The following is a 17,847-nucleotide window of genomic DNA, read 5'->3' as shown; positions in this document are numbered from 1 at the left end:
TTTAAGAATAAATAAAAATAAAATTTTTAAATATAAAATATATTTACAAAAGTTTATCTTTGTTCGGCCGGTTCAATCGATCAAATATCAAGAAATCCTAATTGTCAAATTTTGTGAAATACTAATTTTGATTGAATTTCAATCAAACCCTATTTTTCTTTGGATCTTACAGATTGATAATTTGTCGAGTCCAGCTAGCTTGTCTGGCCAAGCCAAATCGGCCAGTAAAAAATAGAACAAAATGTATTTATTTTTTTTCAATTCTGTGAGGTCAATGAGGCAGAACTGAAAGCAATTAAGAATGGTGTTTTAAAGCTTCATAGAGGTACGCATCATTAAAGTGGGAGATTATGAAAATGTTGTCAAATTGTGTGCTAACCTACCTTGACAATTGACCCCTATTATCGATGAAATCATACAAGCCAAAGAGGTCATCTTTACGCAAATCAACAAGGAGAAGCTGAATGTCTAGCAAAATTAAGCACTCTTGGATGCCTTTTTCCTTTCCTTTCCCTTCCCCTTTTTTTTTTTTTTTTTCCTGTTTTCTTTGTTTATCCTAATTTAAAAAAAAAAAATTAAAAAAATTCTGACGAAAATAAAAAGTGGAGCCTAGAGTTCCCTAATAGAACGGTTCGATTCTATAAAAAACCATGTAGGGGAGGGTCATTTCTCTTATTAATATAGAGTAGAAAAATTCACCTACTGCTCTTATTGATTTCCAATCCAAAACTGATGATTCTAATTAGCATCTTTTTCTTTTTATCACCACTCATATCTTGAGTGGGAATAGCACAAACAACGGTATAAAAAGCAAAAGCTTAAAAAAAAAAAAAAAAAAACCATGTACCATGAAAAAGAAAGGTGGGACAGAGGATGATTCCATTTGAATCATCCTGGCCGTACAAATAGGAAAGGCTCGGCGTGCGTAACCAAAATGGAATCGCATCTATTGGCACGTCCCGTGAAGCGTTCACCGTACACTTGTCCCTTTCAACCAAACGGACCGCCGACGTTTCTTCGGAAGCATGCGAATTCCGTCGTAGACCGCAGCAACTGGGGCGCGTGTCAAAGGAGCGAGTAAATGACACGTTTAGTGCCCCCATTTTTGGGCAGGTATTATGTATGTATCTTTGTCATTAAGCATAGGAGTCACGACGACTCGGACGTGGAAAAATATCCGACAAATTTAAAAACACCAAACTAAGTGTTTTGAAATTTGGGACCGATTACCCAGATTGCCCTTACAAAAAAAAAAATCCAGTATGGATTGGCGGTCCAGATTGGCGATCGGCCGAGTGAATCAATTAATTTTAAAAAATATAAAGAATAAAATAAAAATTTAGAAATAATAAAAATTAAAGGTAGAGTCGGACCGGCTGATTTTTTTACAATTCTATCTGAAAACCGAACAATTCCTGCAAGAACCGTATGGTTCTATCAATTCCCAAAACAAAACACGATCGAGCAATTTCAATAAAAATGAAATACGAGGCTAGAAATAATAAAGTTGTCTTTTGGCAACAGGATGTGACAAATCACATTCCGAGGGCATACTATTTTAATGTATTCAAAGTACTAAAAGAAAACTCAAACTTCATAATACATCTCAAAACGATCAAATTTTCCATATTTTGTGACCTTATATCAAAGATGAATTGTCTTCTAGCACACAATACTTCTCCTAGTGGAATTTTATTTCCCTAATTTCAAGCCAGAGGAGATTAGCAAAATGGGCTCTGCTGTAGTTTTTGGGAAACCCTCATATTGATGCTCGATACTGAACAATTATAGACTTGGGAAAAAAAAAAAATCGAACCCTTAAAATAATGAATCTTATAATACATTTTAGACCATTCAATATCTGCCATGAAAACCATTTTTGGAGCTTCGTGTTACTTGATAAGTGCAAAAATGAAACCTCATTTTCTAGTGTCTTTAGTTTCATTGTAAATCGCGCCCTTTATTTTATAGGAAAATGCATATGAAATGGGTTGTAAAGCAAAGCTCCAAATTGTATTGATGGGGATTTTTGTACGCATGTGTATTTAATTACGAGTATCGAAGAATAGTGTCAGGAAATTTCGTTAATATAAATATTCTTTTGTCCATATTTTTATTTGTAATGTATTATTTTGTCCATATTGTTGCTGGTGGCATTGTGATGAACCCAATTATTTGTGTCAGAAATGCTTTTGAGGGCTAATTTACTCTTCCCCATCCCCATCTCTCTCTCTCTCTCTCTCTCTCTCATTCTCCTTTGTCAGCACTTATCAGAATGTTTTTCTCGTAGGTTCATCTCCCCTCGTTCCTCTCTCCCTCTCATAAATGGTTTCTCTCTCTCTTTTTTGTTTGGCTCTCTTTCTCTCGTACATATATGGCCTCTCTCTTTTAGCCAGCCAAATGTGGTGCTTTTGTGTTAAGAGTATAGACGCCTGCGACCCCCGGGACCATCAAATATTTTCCATTTATAAATTAGGGATGATACCCTTCAATAGAAGCCAACAAATGCTCGTTGATCTTGTAATGGTTCCCGTGGTAGACCAATCCAGATGGCTAATCCAGGGACTGATTCTCTAGAGTGAAAATTGATCCGAAAAAATTGTAATTAATAAAGTTTATATTTGAAAACTTTGCAATCATGTGCATTTAATGTGTTATTTTTAAAAATCAAAATGTTATTTTGTCAAATATTTTCTCAAAAAAAATAAAATAACCCACTCGCACAATTTTATCTTTAATATGTTCTTCAACATCAAATATAATCTATAAAACACCATCTGCATCCCATAAAACATCATTGAGCCTATAGCCATCCTATTAAACTTTCTCTTTAATAAGATGTAGCAAAGTTCTATGCTGGCTGTCCACCAAACACAATCCTCCTCCTTTCTCCGAACTTGGGACCGGTATGACTGACTTAGAACCAGCCATGGCAGTTCTAAAAAAGATACCACCTGGTAGCAGGGAAAGTTGAATTGACTGTGTGGACAAGAATCCATGGTTCAAAGACTAAGCTTTGTTTGGGAAACCAGGCCAAAGTTCAATTGACTGGATGCACATGAATCTATGGTTCAGACTTCCACCAGAATAAGTTTCTCTCAAGAATTTGGAGTGATCGATCCCAAAGATTTCTTCTTCATATCATACCATAATTCATATGGTCTAGGTTAACTTTAATGCCATGGTAGCAGAGAGTAACAAAAAGCATCTCTAGCACCGCCCCTAATTGCAGCACTTAGTGCTCTATCCTTTCAAGTCCATGAGGCTAGGAAAAAGCAGTAAACATTCCCACATAACCAGGAGTTCAGATTTCCAAAAAAAAAATGAGAAGCGAAAGGGTACGGAACATATTTTAGATTCTCCATAGCTCCATGAAAAATCAACCAGAATTGCTGGTTTTGATTTAAGCTACAAACGATGGAACAAAGATTAACTACAACAAGAGAGCATAAATAAAACCTGCCAAATGAAGGCCACGGCAAACCCTCTCCTCAATCCTCACTCCTCACCACAGTAGACATAAAAACAAAGCAGTTCCTCTCTCCCAACTCTGCAAACGAAAAAAATGCTTAAAAGACCATGGTCAAAGGACAGTTTGTGGTGGGGCTTATTCTTTTGAAGGAAAACCAAAGGGTGATGAAGGGATCAGCTTCTTCACAGAGGAATAGAAAGTGATTTCTTCATCTTCTCGACCTCCAAATAAACAGTAGAATAAGGAAGGAATTCAGAGAAATGGCTTCGACTTAGGTCATTAATGGCAACCGCGAGTTTGGGTATTTCCAGGATCTCTTCATTGGTTAGAGTTCTCACAAATCGTGCTGGATTCCCAGCCCAAAGTTCACCACTTGGAATCCTACGACCAGGGGGAAGGACCGACCCAGCTTCTAAGATAGAATGAGTCTCAACAAGGGAGCCCTCCATGAGGACTGAATTTTGCCCGATGATGCACTCAGGTTCAATGGTGCAAGACCTCAGGAGTGTGTAAGCCCCAACAGTGACATACATCTCGATGGTTGTTTCAGCTGGAAGCCCTGGAGAGAGAGAGAGAGAGAGATTACGTTCAGTGACTGTAAGGATAAAAGAAGCAAAATAAAGCCCTATAGGTATGCAGATGACAACAATTTCATATATATATATATATATATGGAAGCCACTACGCAATGCCTATGGGTGAAAATGAATAGTGCTTTCACCCACAGGCTCGATGCCATCCGATTTTTTCGGACAGCATGGATAAATCGACCGCAACGGACATAGCATTTCTGGTGCGGTCGATTTTTCATACAAAAAACACGGGAAACCACAACGGCTCTACGAGAACTGTTGCGGGGCAAAACACTAATCATTTTTAGCCTATGGCATTTTTAAGAGAGAGGGACATCCAAATTGTATGGTGCAAAACTCAATGTACATATTCAACAAAAATATAAAAGCCTAGTATGAGGAACAAAGTTCATGTAGGAAAAATGTTTTCTACTAGAAGCACAACTGCATTGTCAAGTCTTCCCATAACAATAAGACATCAATCCCATCCGAATAAGCGGAGACATTGAGAAAGGCTCATTTAGCTGTTTAGTGAGTGAAAACAGGATGATGCTACCAGGACCAATGCAGTAACCGACATATCATAACTTGGCTTTCTCTTTTTTCATGATACTTTTCTATGATTATAAATGAATTTTTCCAATTCCTACAATCCTACTATCCAGATTCTGATTTATATTTTCTTAGCTTCTCCTGGTACTAGAGAAATGGGGAAGACAATAAAGGGAGATATTCTCCAATATACCACTTAGTTTCTACAGAGTGGAGATTTCCAGCTCAGACTATGTTGAGAAAACATTCTTAATAGTTCGATTGTCTACTTTGTAATAAATAAAACTAGCCTATCATGTCAATCTCAAACAAAGGCATTAACTGCAACTTCTTTGCTAATGGTATAAATAGCTCATGCATCTAATAAATCAATTGCATCACCCTTTTCTGTTTAGTATATAGATATATAGAGGACATGCATGTCAAAACTCTTAGAAATATATCATCAACTCTTTAAAAGAAGGGATTGTCTACAAAGAGACCATTTACCTTCCGTACAAGGAGGTCAAAACTATTCCCACTCATTAGATGTCAAATTGGATGACTAGGGGTGAGTCACGAAGTCCGACAATTTTTTTTTTTGAACTTTACGTCTAATCAGTGACACTCTTAAAACCACCATTTTGAAATCTAAAAGACAAGAATGATTGTGACCACTTTGTACAGAAGGTAAATGGTTTATTTGTAAACAATCCCCTAAAAGAAAGCATTTCTAAATTTTCCCAACAGTTCTTTCTATATGACCAATACTTCTACAAAGCATCCGAAAGTACTGTAACATTTACTTCCAATATTTTTACTGGGCCCACTCCCTTGAGAAAGAAAGGGACTCTGAGAATGTGAGTAGATGAACCTCAGGGATTGCCGCCCCCTGGTACTGGAAACATTTGTTCGACCAAATTTAATATCTAACAATATTCAAGTCTCTTACAAACATACATACCACAAGGAGAATTAGGTTGTTGTCGCAAGCGACCCCTTTCTAATTAACAGGTGTCTGTCCTAACTCCTAACCAGGATACATTTTTTCTTTCCGCTGTAAACTTTTGCTTGTCGCTCCTGTTTGGGCGCAGATTATGCTATAAGCAATTTTGTAAATCTTTGTACCTTGCTTAATGTAATTAGGTGAACATAAATAAACACTTCAAATCTTGGCTTTTATTTGGAGTTTTGTTTTTTCTTTTTTTGGGGTGGTTGGAAGGGGGGGTTGTAAGCAACTAAATTGTACTTGTATCAATGTTGTAAAAATGCACAGTTTAATTGGTGTCACAAAACAGAATAGGTAATTGCAAAATGGATACAAAAATGGTTATGAATCAGAAACAGGAGCTGGACTTAAGGCTCTTTTAAACAGATGAAGCATTTGTGGCGACAATGGTAGAAGGAAGTTCTTCCTGCACAGGCCAGGGAGTCTGCATCAGAATTAGCTTCATGCCAAGCGTGTTGAAATGAAACCACCAGTCCTTAAAAAAGATGGAAAATCTGCTTGAAGATGTCGAATCTCCAGGGGCAAGGGGTAGCCCTAGAGACCCATTCAATAACATTGAGGGAGTCTCCTTCAATGAGGATCGAGGACCCTCTTCTCCATTATATAGAGATGGGCAGAGAAGAAGTAGAAAAGCCTCAGCAAGTGAATCACCCGCACTGCCGATGGGACCTGAGAAAGACAAAAGAGTCCCCATTATGGGTTCCAAATAGGCACCAATGCCAGCAGGGTCTGGATTCCTGCGGGCACAGCCATAGAAGTTCAATGCAAATGACTACAATAGCCTGAAGGTAACCATGCCGAGGACCCAGAAATGGTAGGTGTTGAGAGAATAACATTGCGCCAGGTGGAATAGCAGTTGAAGAGTTTGTTTGAGGAAGCCCCAAATATAACAGTGAATAGGATCCTTTGGATGATGTTGAATAGGCGAGATGTTGAACCCTCGAAGATCCTTCGATTCCTTTTGAGCCATATGGACCAAATGATTGCCTGGACGGGAGGTGCAAAAGGAGTCGACTGGAAGCTGGTAGGGGGAGAGAATAGTATTGTTTGTAAAGGTCTTCCTCTGAGGGGTCGGCAATCCAGGATAGGCCAAAAAGGTTCAGAAAAGGTGCCCAAATCATGGTTGATTGGGTGCACAGGATTAGATTCCTTTTCAGTACCACACATGGTACATCTATTGGCCAGATGGAAGTCACATTTTTTATCTTGTCCAGAGTTGGAACTTTGTCCAAAATGGCATGCCAAGAGAGCGCTTGCACATTGGGTGGGGCCAAGGGGAGTGAAACTCTGTTTGCAGCCACTGGCTTGGGTGAAGATTGTGAGGGTTTTGAAGAAAGAATCTAGATGAGCAAAAGGAAACCAAGATGGGAGTCCTCGGACTACATGAGGTCTCGGCCTAGGCCAGGGGGCCAAACTCTATTCCCAACCACTCAAGAAGCATAGTCGCCCATGAAAGCCTCACTTTTTACAGCAGCATTGTAGAAGGCAGGTAAGGCTACATCCAAGACGGAAGTCTTGCCAGATGTAGTACGGGAGGAGGCCCACAGACTGAAAAGTTGGAATTTAGTTGTCTAATAACTCGCCATGCACCCGAAGCTTTAGAGGAAGAAGAATCTTTTGCAGTCAGTACCACATCTATTGGATATCACTGATGTCCACAGCTGATCCAGGTTAGTGGCAAAATGCCACCATCATTTGCCCAGTAGGCCGGTATTGGCAATTTGCAGGTTTAGGAAGCCTCGGTCCCCAGAAGATACCTGGTCCAACCTGACCAGGTGGAATATATCAGGGTTCGAGCTTCCATTCCATACAGGCAAGTGGAAAAAGGACATTTGGGACACTGGGATGCTTGCCGAGGTGGATTTGATTAGGATAATTCGACCTCACAAAAAGGCGAAGCGACTCTTCCAGGTAGCCAGCTTCTTCTTGAATTTCTCAACCATGGTATCCCATTGGGCATCTTTGGTTTATCCAAGTAAAGGGTAATCCAAGATATTTGCTTGGGAGGTTGCCATTGGCAAACCCTATTCTTCATGCTAACACATGGAGGGAAACTGTCTAATGCATGAGATTGGTTTTAAGCATGTTGACTTGAAGACTGTGACCAATTCAAAGCAACGAATGAAAATCCATAGATTATCGACTTCTTATGGAGAGACATCAAGGAACACCAAAGAATCATCCTCATAGAGAAAATGAGAGATAGTGGGGCCCTGGTGGGGCAAGGAGAAACCCGTGAGAAAACTGAACTGGTAAAGCCTTTCAATGAACCTGCTAAATATGTCTGCCACAATAGCAAATAGGAAAGGGTACAAGGGATCCATCCCCTGGTCTAAGGTCACAGGTAGTAATGAAGGAGCCTTACGGGGATCCTTGATTATGATGAAGTGAGCTGAGGACAGATATGCCCCGGATCCATTGCCTCCATTTTGGCCCAAAGCCCATCAGATACAAGATAAAGTAAAGGAACCCCCGATTACATGATCATAGACTTTTGCAAGATCTAGCTTACATATCAAGCCCGGTGTTCTTGAGAGGGACTGTCAGCTGAAGTATTCGTTAGCGAAAAAGGCTCCCTGGTCGGGGGAGATAGCTTGGCCAAGAACATAGAGGAGTCTTGAGGCAATAAACTTGGCAAGGATCTTATAAGAACTGTTCAGAAGGCCAATTGGTCTAAACTCTAAGTTCCTCTGCCCCCTCTACTTTCAGATGAGTGTGATAAACGTAGCACACATACTTTTGTTTACCACTCCCCTTTTATGGAATTCAGAGAATCAGGCTAAGACATAGGGGCCAAGGACATCCAAGAACTTGATGAATAGGAAAGGCTTTGAGGATTTCTTGGCTCAGGGGCCTTATCCTAGCTCAAATCAGCAAAGGCTTTGAGGACTTCTTGCTCTGAAATAGGTCATTCAAGCCACCGGGCACAATCTAAAGATATAAATTGAAAGGAGACATTTCCTACCCCAGATTTAGGGGCACTTTCAGCAGCAACGAGATTTTAAAAGTAAGAGACAACAACCCTGGGACTGTCGTCTTGCCCTTCGCAGATTATACCATTGACCACGATGTGTAGGATAGAATTGGCTGGCAACTTGCAGACTTATGAAAGGAGGTGTTTTACTCCCTCTCTTGTAGCCATTTAATCCTAGAGCGTTGGCGTCAAAAATATATCCTCTTGCTTTAGAATAATTTGGAAGTTTGTCTTTGCATGAATTCTAGCCTCAAGCTCAGAAGGGGAAAGGTCCCTGAGTTCCTCTAGTAAGTCTAACTCATCTGTTTCCTCCTAAGAGTTCTGTTTTTTTTGTGGAGAGAGCTGAAAATATTCGTATTCTAGGCTCTCAATTTTTGCTTGAGGAGCTGTAGCCAGGGGAGGGAATGAGTTGGATCGGGTCGGGTCCATGTCAACCCAACCCGATCCAGTGGGTCAGGTTGGTTCCAGAACAATAAATAAAAAATATAAAAAATTATTTTCTATATTTTATCTATAAAATTAGTATCATTTATATGTAATTTACACTAATATATTCGGTAGGCTGGGTAGGGTTGGCCTCAAACCAGACCCAGACCCGGACCCAGACCTGGTCGTGTCAAGGTCAAGTGGACCCAGACCCAACCCGGTGGGTCGACCTGTACTCGGTCGGGCTGACCCATTGGGTCCACGGGTCGACACGACCCAATTCCCACCCCTAGCTGTAGCTAATTAGACAACTTGAAACCAGCCAAACCCAGACTTTGAAAGAGGATCAACATTGGAAGATTAGGGAGTGCAGTCTACTGTTGTCCAACCATATAGTTCAAATCTAATAGGCCTTGGGCTGGAATGGAGGAGCTAGGTATCTAAAATCATGGGAATGTGATCCAATGTGGGCCTCAGGAAGGATCTAGAAATCGCCTCCTGGAAGTGCCGCTCCCAATCTGGATTGACAGAGAGTATATCCAATTTCAACAGGTGAGGACTGGCTGTTTGACCAGAGGACGAGGGGACCACTAAGGGGGACGTTGATGAGGGAGTTCCTGTGAACAAACTTCAAGAATTCAGCCATGCTGGTTTGATTGAACCACCTCTTGTTTTTTTTTTCAAGGACCAACAGATGACATTAAAATCCTCGCCTAGACACCACAAAAGACAGAACTGAGTAGAAGTTTGATCTAATTCATCCCAAAAAGGGTTTTTTGGAGATTTGGTCAATTGGGGCTGCAGAAAGGCTAGAGAAGGCCTACAAAATTGTAGGAGATACAAATAAAGAAGGTTGATATTGAGAAAGCTACAACAATAGTGTCCATTACATATAATACTATGGGGTCTCATAGAACCAAATGCCACCAGAAGCACCCTGGGCTGGCAAGGAGGACCATGCCACATGTCGACGACACCAACTGAATGGGCTCACTCAAGATTGGGGGCGTCCTTTGTTTTAGTGAGAATGAGTATATCGGATTGGTACTTGTGGGTGTGCATGCTCACAGAACTCCTTTTGTCAGGGTCACCCAAACCCTTATAGTCCAAACTAAGATCCCCATCTGGGATCCAATCCTATCCCATTGCAAGGCCTCGAGTAGGCCGCCTCCGAACATTGTCTATAAAAGAGGTGGAGGAGGATGGATCAGAAGGCAGGAGGCTTCCTGGGGTCCCATGTTCATTGAAACCCCACACTAATTTCTTGAGTCCATGCTTAACTTTTCCAATGTCCTTCGCACTTTTATTCGAATTTGGTTCTCCCTTGGTTACATGGGCTTTTGAGGCTTCAATAATGCCCTCAATGGCTCCATTATAGACAAAGCTCATGGCCAGCAGCATCTCGTTGTTATTACCAGTTCTTGAGATTCACTCAATTTCCTCTGAGTCAGCATTGGAACATTAGGGGCTGTCAGATTGATCAAAGGGAGGCGTCATAGAGAAGGAGGTTTCCAAGTGGGTCCACAGCCATGAAAATGGTGATTCTGGAGCCTCATAGAAAGACCATGATAAGGACGCCAGTGGCAAAGGCTCCTGGTTTTGGTGGCTTGATGGGGAGGCCACTAACCGAGGGATCCCCAACTCATAAAGGGGTGAAGAGGGCGTCATGGGGATTTTGCCAAAGGGAAGACGTTTTGGAGAAAACCTTTTTTGCCCGAAGATTGATCCCCGGCGGAGGCTTGGAAAACCATTCCTGCATTGTTTTCTCGAAGTGGCCTCCTTATCAATCCATCAAAACTAGCAGGTAGGAAGTGGAGATGAATGCTAGGAAGAAAGAAGAGGGGGGGGGGAAGGGAGGGTAAGAGCAGTGAATAGGCACAGGGTATTTTTTATTTATCCTCTTTACGGCATTTTTTCCTCCTAACATTTCTATTGTTCATTTACGCTCTTCGCGCCTTTATGCTAATGATAGTGGTTGCACTTGCTAAGATGGACTGCTTCGTGTCTCATGTGGAATATAGGTCATTTAGATGCCATCTTGGTATATCCTTGTTGTATCTCTTGTTTTTACTCTAGCACCTTTTTTTTTTTTTGATGATAAAGATTTTTTTTTAAGTTTTACAAGTGATTTCTATTACCCATAAAAGAAAAGTGAGTAGCAACTATAGCTCCTCAACCAAGATACGAAATGATATTCAAAATCATGTGATATGAACACATAACCAACGGCAGATAGTTGAACGCCAAGGAGATAAAAGGTGAGTACTAGAGAGCACCACCCTTCTCACAACAAAAGAGGTTGTGAGCAGGCCATAAAGCCCCTGTCCGTTTCGAACAACAATACCCTATTCTTTTTTGAGAACCACAACACCTAAAGCAATTTATACATGACACCATTTTTAACCCTCGTACTTATTTTTCTCTTACAATTGTAATCAATTTGTTTTCCCACCAGAAGCAAAGCTTGAGTTTTTCTTCCCAAAACTAGAAAGTAAACAGCCTCACTATACCATAAAAAAGGTTTCCCCATATTTAACATGTTTCCAATTGTCGACATAATCAAACATAGTCGGCAGGTCTATTTAAAATCCTACAAATGTCAAAAATATTAGTCACAAAAAACTAGAATATCTACAAGGGACAAGTTTGTTGATATGTCTGAAAAACAGGAAGATGTCGCACATAGAATTAGAGCTAGTTGGGGGAAGTGGAGATGTGCAACCGGAGTTTATGTGATCGCTGGATACTATTGAAGCTAAAGGGCAAAATCTATAGGACAGTTGTGAGACCAGCTTCGCTTTATGGGATGAAATGTTGCATGGTCAAGAAACAACATACCCATAGGATGAGTATAGCTGAGATGAGGATGTTGAGATAGATGAGTGGCAAGACAAGAAGGGATAGAATTCGAAATGAATACATTCGGGAGAACTTAGGTGTGGCTCCAAAAAGCAATAAGATGAGAGAAAGTAGACTTAGGTGGGTTGGCCATGTATAGCGCAGACCTAGTACAACACCTTTTAGGAAGTATAAGTGTAAGTTAGTTCAAGTAGAAGGCTCAAAAAGGGTATGAAGTATGTCCAAAAGGACATGGTTGGAAATAGTGAGAAAAGATTGGACTTATAGCCTCATTGAGGGTATGGCCCTAGATAAGATAGAATGGCGGACCAGGATTCTTATAGCCAAACCCAAATAGTTACGAAAAGGCTCTAATGATGTCTGAAAATAGGAGAAAAAGAACAACAAAGTAGAAATTAAGAGTTCTCAATTATATAATAATCAAACAGCAATAGGATGAACGTGAGGTGTTTCAAAAGGGAAAGCTTTCTATGTTCCTCCTACAACATAGAAGTTCTATGTTCCCCCTTATCCAACCCTCCATTTTTAATGGAGGGCTACGATTGTCCCAATCACAATGCCACGTCTCTACACTGTTTCATTTTTATTTTTTTTTCTATAAACTGTTTTGACACCAAATTTTGGACGTCCATTCCTATATTAAACTCGCACTAACGAAAATATAAAAAAAAAAATTTTGATAAAATAAAATGACCAAAATACCCCTGAAAGTTTCAAGGGGTATTTTGGTCATTATTTTTTATTGAAAAATTATTGTTAATATTTTTTATAGGTGCGCCCCAATAAAAAGATGGCACACACCAAATTTCATATTCAAAAAAAATGTATTAAAAAAAAACTAAAAATAAAATTCTTTGAGACGTCAAATCTAAAATCAAACGGTGAGTGGCTCTCTTGATAAAAAAATGGACAGCTCGATGGTAGGGGGAACATAGAGCTTCTATGTTGTAGGGAGAACATGGAAAGCTTTCCCGTTTCAAAAAGGCCTGCCTAGGGGAGCCTGGACAGGCGCCCAACGCTCGGCCTTGGGCAACCCTGCACCCTGCCTAGGGGCAAAAATGCCCCTTGTTGAGGGGTATACCAGGGCCATTTGAAGGGGCCTTTTTTTAAAAAAATAAAAATAATAATAATAAATTTAAGCTTCTACAAAAGGGGGTTGAGGTTCATATGCAACATAAACACCATTTGAACCATTTTAGAGAGAGAAAAACTTCAAAAAAAATTGGGATTTTGTGATTTTCATAAGATTGAAGGGTTTCTCAAAGTTCTGAGAAATCTATCCAAACATCACCCTTTGAGTTTAGATTTACTTTTACAGATTTTTTAAGACTATTAGAGGATTTTTAGAAGATTTTGAGATTTTAAAACATCTCAAAAGTGGAAGTCTGAAGATCGACCAATCAAGGTTAGTGAAAAACTTTTCTTTTTAGATTGCTTAGATTAATTTCAGATGTCTTCTTCGGGATAATGGTGATCCGGGTTGGAAATATGGCAATAACCCGAATCCTTTAAATAAAAATTGCATAAGATGCAGTCATTGTGAGAATGATACAAATGGGGTATAAACAGGTTCAAGAAACATCTTGCCGATATCAGGGGGAATATTGCCCCGTGTAAAAAAGTTCCTGATGCAATTGGGGAGGACTGGAGGAGATAAAAAAATTTATAAGCATAGTAAAAAAGAAAAAAGAGGAAATGGAGGCATGCATAGCAGAGCCAAGGTCTGGGGTTCGTGTTAATTATGATGATCATGAAGAGGGGTGTGAAGACGTGGAGCAGCATGCTATGTCCCAGCCTAGGGGGGAAAGAAAAGGGAATGGTAGTTGGTTCTGGGGGTGGGGGGCCTAAGAGGCCTCATGTTAGGGGGCCTATGGATTCTTTTTTCCACGGCTTGACCCTAAGGTTGCAGGTGAGAAAACAAAAAAGCAAACAACCATTGAGAATAGAATCAAGAAGGAAGAGAGAGAGCTTAGGTGGTTTTATGAGGGGGGGCATTCCTTTCAGTGTCTCTCGCCTAAACAGCTTCTACACCTCGGCAGAAGCAATTAGCCAATTAAGCCTGGGTTGAAGCCCCTAATTCTATATGAGCTTTCAGAGCCTCTTTTGAAAAAAGAGGTGAATGCCACAAGGGAGAATGTGGAGTCACAGAAGGATGCATGGGCTCATTATGGGGTTTCTATATGATTGATACTTGGAGTGATAAGAAGAGAAGAAGTCAGATGAACTTTTTGGTGAATTATCCTCTAGGGACTGGTCTTTTGAGGTCTATTAATGCCTCTGATGATAGCCATGATGCCCATTATATATTGAAGGTGATGGAGAAGGCCATCAAGGAGGTTGGGGAGCAGCATGTTATACAAGTTGTCACAGATAATGTTGCTTGTAATGTTGTTGCTACTAATTTGTTGGGCACAGCCTACCTTAATAATTTGTTGGGCATAGATTACCTTAATATCTTTTGGACACCATACACAACACACTGTATAGATCTCATGCATGAGGTTATTGCCAGTTTGAGCGAGATTGCAAGTGTAGTTAAAAAGACCAGGTCAGTTACGGCTTTCATTTATAACCACGCCCTCACCCTCAGTATGATGTTACAAATAACAAGGAGATAGTGAGGCCAAGCGTCACGAGATTTGCTACTTGGTATCTATGTCTAGATAACATACATTCAAGGAGGGTTCAATTGAGGCAGATGTTTACCTCTGATGATTGGAGAGTATGCAAGTGGGCCAAGGATTATAAAAGGAAGAAAGTGAGAGATATTGTCCTATCTGAGGCTTTTTGGCGAGGGGTGACGGTGCTTTTAAGGTATTTTTTCCTCCTGTCAAAGTCCTTCACATGGTTGACAGTGACAAGCCCTCCATGAGCTACATATACAAGGCAATGAAAAGTTGCAAGAGAGAGATAGTCCATAATTTGGATGACGATGTCAGCTGCTATGAGCCCGTCTGAAAGATTATTTATGAGAAGTGGGATAGGCAGCTACATCAACCATTGCATGTAGCTAGTTAGGTTTTGAACCAAGCTTTTACTATGTTGAAAGGTACATACACACAAATGACACGATTATGACTATATTTAATAAGTGTCTGGATGTGCTAGTCCCTAATCAAGACATCCAAGACATTATATGAGGTAGCAAGTTACTAGTGCACATTGAAGTCTTTTGGGAGTTCATCAGTCCAATGGCAGTAAGATAAAGGACCAAAATTGATCCAGATGATAATATACTTAACCCAGTCCTCAAGTTCAAGTTTCATATTTGTTGTTTGTTTTTTATATTTCATATATGATAGTAATTCATAATCAATTTGCAGCCGATTGGTGGAGTCAACATGGGTGTAGTGCTCCAAACTTACAAAAGTTGGCCATTCGGATCTTGAGCCTAACCACTACCTCGTCCGACTGTGAGTGGAATTGGAATACTTTTGAGATGGTAATTTAGTTACTTTATTAGTTTGCAGTTTAAGAATTTATATTAGTAGTTATTAGTAACTAATTACTGATTACTACGTCAATTGTATTTTATTTTATTTATGTTGTTAACTGCAATGTCAATTGTAACTTCGTAGTATTTTCATTTGATTTTATTAGATTCATAGAAAGAAAATAAACAGGCTTGAATCAACGAGGTTCAATGACCTAGTTTATGTGAAGTGCAATCGATACTTAAAGGAGAGGTTTGCTGAGAGAGATAAGAGAGATACCTTCATATAAAAAAGTAGGGATAATGCTATGGAGTGGTTGGTTGATGATGAAGAAGTCAAGGGGCATGAAGATACACATGGAGGCCCCAAGGATAACAGTCAACCCTCCTAGGCACTAAGCCTTCTTCATGGAGGACGAGCGTGGAGGAGGAAGAAGAAACATATTCATAGGAGATAGAGGAGGATGACCATTATATTGAGGAGGGAGATGATTCCCATGATGATGGCTCAACTCCGATGGATATGAAGTAGCTGACTTTGCTTTTTCTGATGTTGAGCGATCACTTAATACTTTTTGAATCTTAGAGTCTATTTCTTTCCTTTTTCTTTTCCTCCTCTTAGTTATGTGTATGTAACCATGTATGGACTATGGATATAGAGTATAGAGGAGTGTATGTGGAATTGGGGATTATGAACTTTTGATATGTCCTAAGCATTATTTATTCCCTTTTCTTCATTATTTTCTAATTTTTACCATGTGTATGAACTATGGAGTGCATAGAATTTGGACTATGGTATGGACTATGGAGTATGTTCTATTGTCTAGTGGTTTGAACTTTGAACTTTGAAAGCGAGAAGCACTAATCTCTAAACTCTTTTACCAAATGGTTTTTGATCACAGCAATGCATTTCCCATCGTAGTCGCGACCAATCTATTCAGCACCAGATACACAGCAGTAGAAAAACGTTCTAGTTCAATCTACACGGTTTGAAGTTCTAAGTTGGAAGCTGCTATCTCAGTATCCTAGCATACATGAGTCATCCATTGAGGAAACTCAATCGACTTCCTCAATCGAATGAAACAATTGAGAGGGAGAAAGGGAAAAGGAAAAAGAGTAAATGGGACGCTTCAGATGAAAGAAGAAGCAAAACCCAAAATTTTCAGGTTGCATAACAGTTTGTACAGTAGGGACACATTCCAATCCAATCTATGCAGTTAAGAGATCCAGACTATATTCTGATGTTCCCAATTTCTATCTTTAACACTTACAATATAGCTGTATAATCTCCCTAGAAAAATTCATTTCCACATAAAGAATTATCAACTAAATAAATTCAATCAATTAAAAAAACAGTAGAAAGAAGACAAAAGAAAGAAAGAAAGACTCAATGTGAGCAAACAAAACCCTAGAGACAGAAAGACGGACAAACCTAGAATTGAGCATCAAACCTGTGGGTGAAGACCAGGCGGCATGAAGAACACATCTTTCCTGAACATTGGAGCAAAATCCCACAGTAATTTTGTTGAGATCACCACGAAGAACCGACCCATTCCACACAGAGGCAGCATCCTGAACATTAACCTGACCAGCTAAGACCACGTTTGGGGCAACATAAGCATCAACGGCAATCTTAGGGAGCCATTGCCCCAAAGGAATTATCTTTCTCTGACCTCTGTAATCCCATTTGACATGGTGATCAGTTGCAGACAAGGCCTCGGTGAAGAAAGGCCTAGAAGTTACAGGGGATAAAGAAGGAAGAGGGAGTTTTAGAGTAGCTGAGCACGAAGGGAGGATAGTGGATTTTACGGCACTTCTGGAAAATCTAAGAAACTTCGCCATTTTTATCTGGTAGAGAGAGGGAGGGAGCGAGGGAGAGGTCGTGTGTTGCAGTGTGAGAAGCAGAGGTTACATAGTGCACGAGGGAAACAGAGGTGTTTTCTCTCTTTTCTCTACCTCTCTCTCTCTAGAGATATGACTCTCTCTCTAAAAATATGATCTCTGACCTTGGATTTCTCTCTCTAAAAATATGATACCTGACCTTGGATTTCTCTCTCTCTAAAATGTACTGTTATCTAAATTTAAATCCCAGAGCTCTTACTTCTCTCACAAATAAATTCAGCATAGTACATGCTTTGTTCAGAATTGTGATTACATCTCGACCGTCTATTCTTAGGAATACATGGTAGATGGGGCGTCTTGGTTTATGGATGGTATATACACTATTACAATGTTTGGTTGGACTATCGATTAGTGCGTCTATCTAATCTTAAAAAAAATTAAGCTTCGACTATCAATTAAATTAGTAGCCTAAAGTAAGCATTGGGCTTCTACTACGCTGATAATTGGATTAGTAGTCCAAAGTAAGAATTAGGATTTGTTGATCGGTTTAGCTGATAATTTATTACTTTTTAACTATATCAAACACCCCACTAGTTCATTGGCTTATCCAATGTCGACGACATTGATATTAGGTAAACGTCTTAAAATCATTTGATGTTTATTTACACCTAGTATTTTGTAACTTGGAATCGGGTATTGTATTTGCCCTTTGATGAATCAATATACATC

The 17,847-nt window shown here is 39.8% G+C and overlaps 1 protein-coding gene across 1 annotated transcript; it reads right to left on the bottom strand.

Moving 5' to 3' along the window:
- Window positions 1–3,337: 3,337 nt before the first annotated feature.
- On the bottom strand, window positions 3,338–17,241 carry LOC18440580 (gamma carbonic anhydrase-like 1, mitochondrial). Its single transcript, XM_006850718.4, has 2 exons — window positions 16,728–17,241; window positions 3,338–4,031 (listed from the first exon to the last, which is right to left on the bottom strand). Exons 1-2 carry the CDS (start codon window positions 17,116–17,118, stop codon window positions 3,655–3,657), a joined length of 768 nt encoding a protein of 255 aa, XP_006850781.1. The 5' UTR covers window positions 17,119–17,241; the 3' UTR covers window positions 3,338–3,654.
- Window positions 17,242–17,847: the final 606 nt, after the last annotated feature.

This window comes from Amborella trichopoda, chromosome 1, assembly GCF_054954075.1.
Source record: "Amborella trichopoda isolate Santa Cruz 75 chromosome 1, AtrichopodaSantaCruz75HAP2 v2.0, whole genome shotgun sequence".
NCBI lineage: Eukaryota > Viridiplantae > Streptophyta > Magnoliopsida > Amborellales > Amborellaceae > Amborella > Amborella trichopoda.
This window is presented reverse-complemented; position numbering and strand designations above follow the sequence as displayed.

Excerpts from the sequence above, each read along its gene's own strand:
- LOC18440580 (XM_006850718.4), bottom strand. The coding sequence starts at position 17,118 with ATGGCGAAGTTTCTTAGATTTTCCAGAAGTGCCGTAAAATCCACTATC. Across the intron at positions 4,032-16,727 it reads CGCCTGGTCTTCACCCACAG|GGCTTCCAGCTGAAACAACC; the intron begins GTTTGATGCTCA and ends CTCTCTCTCCAG.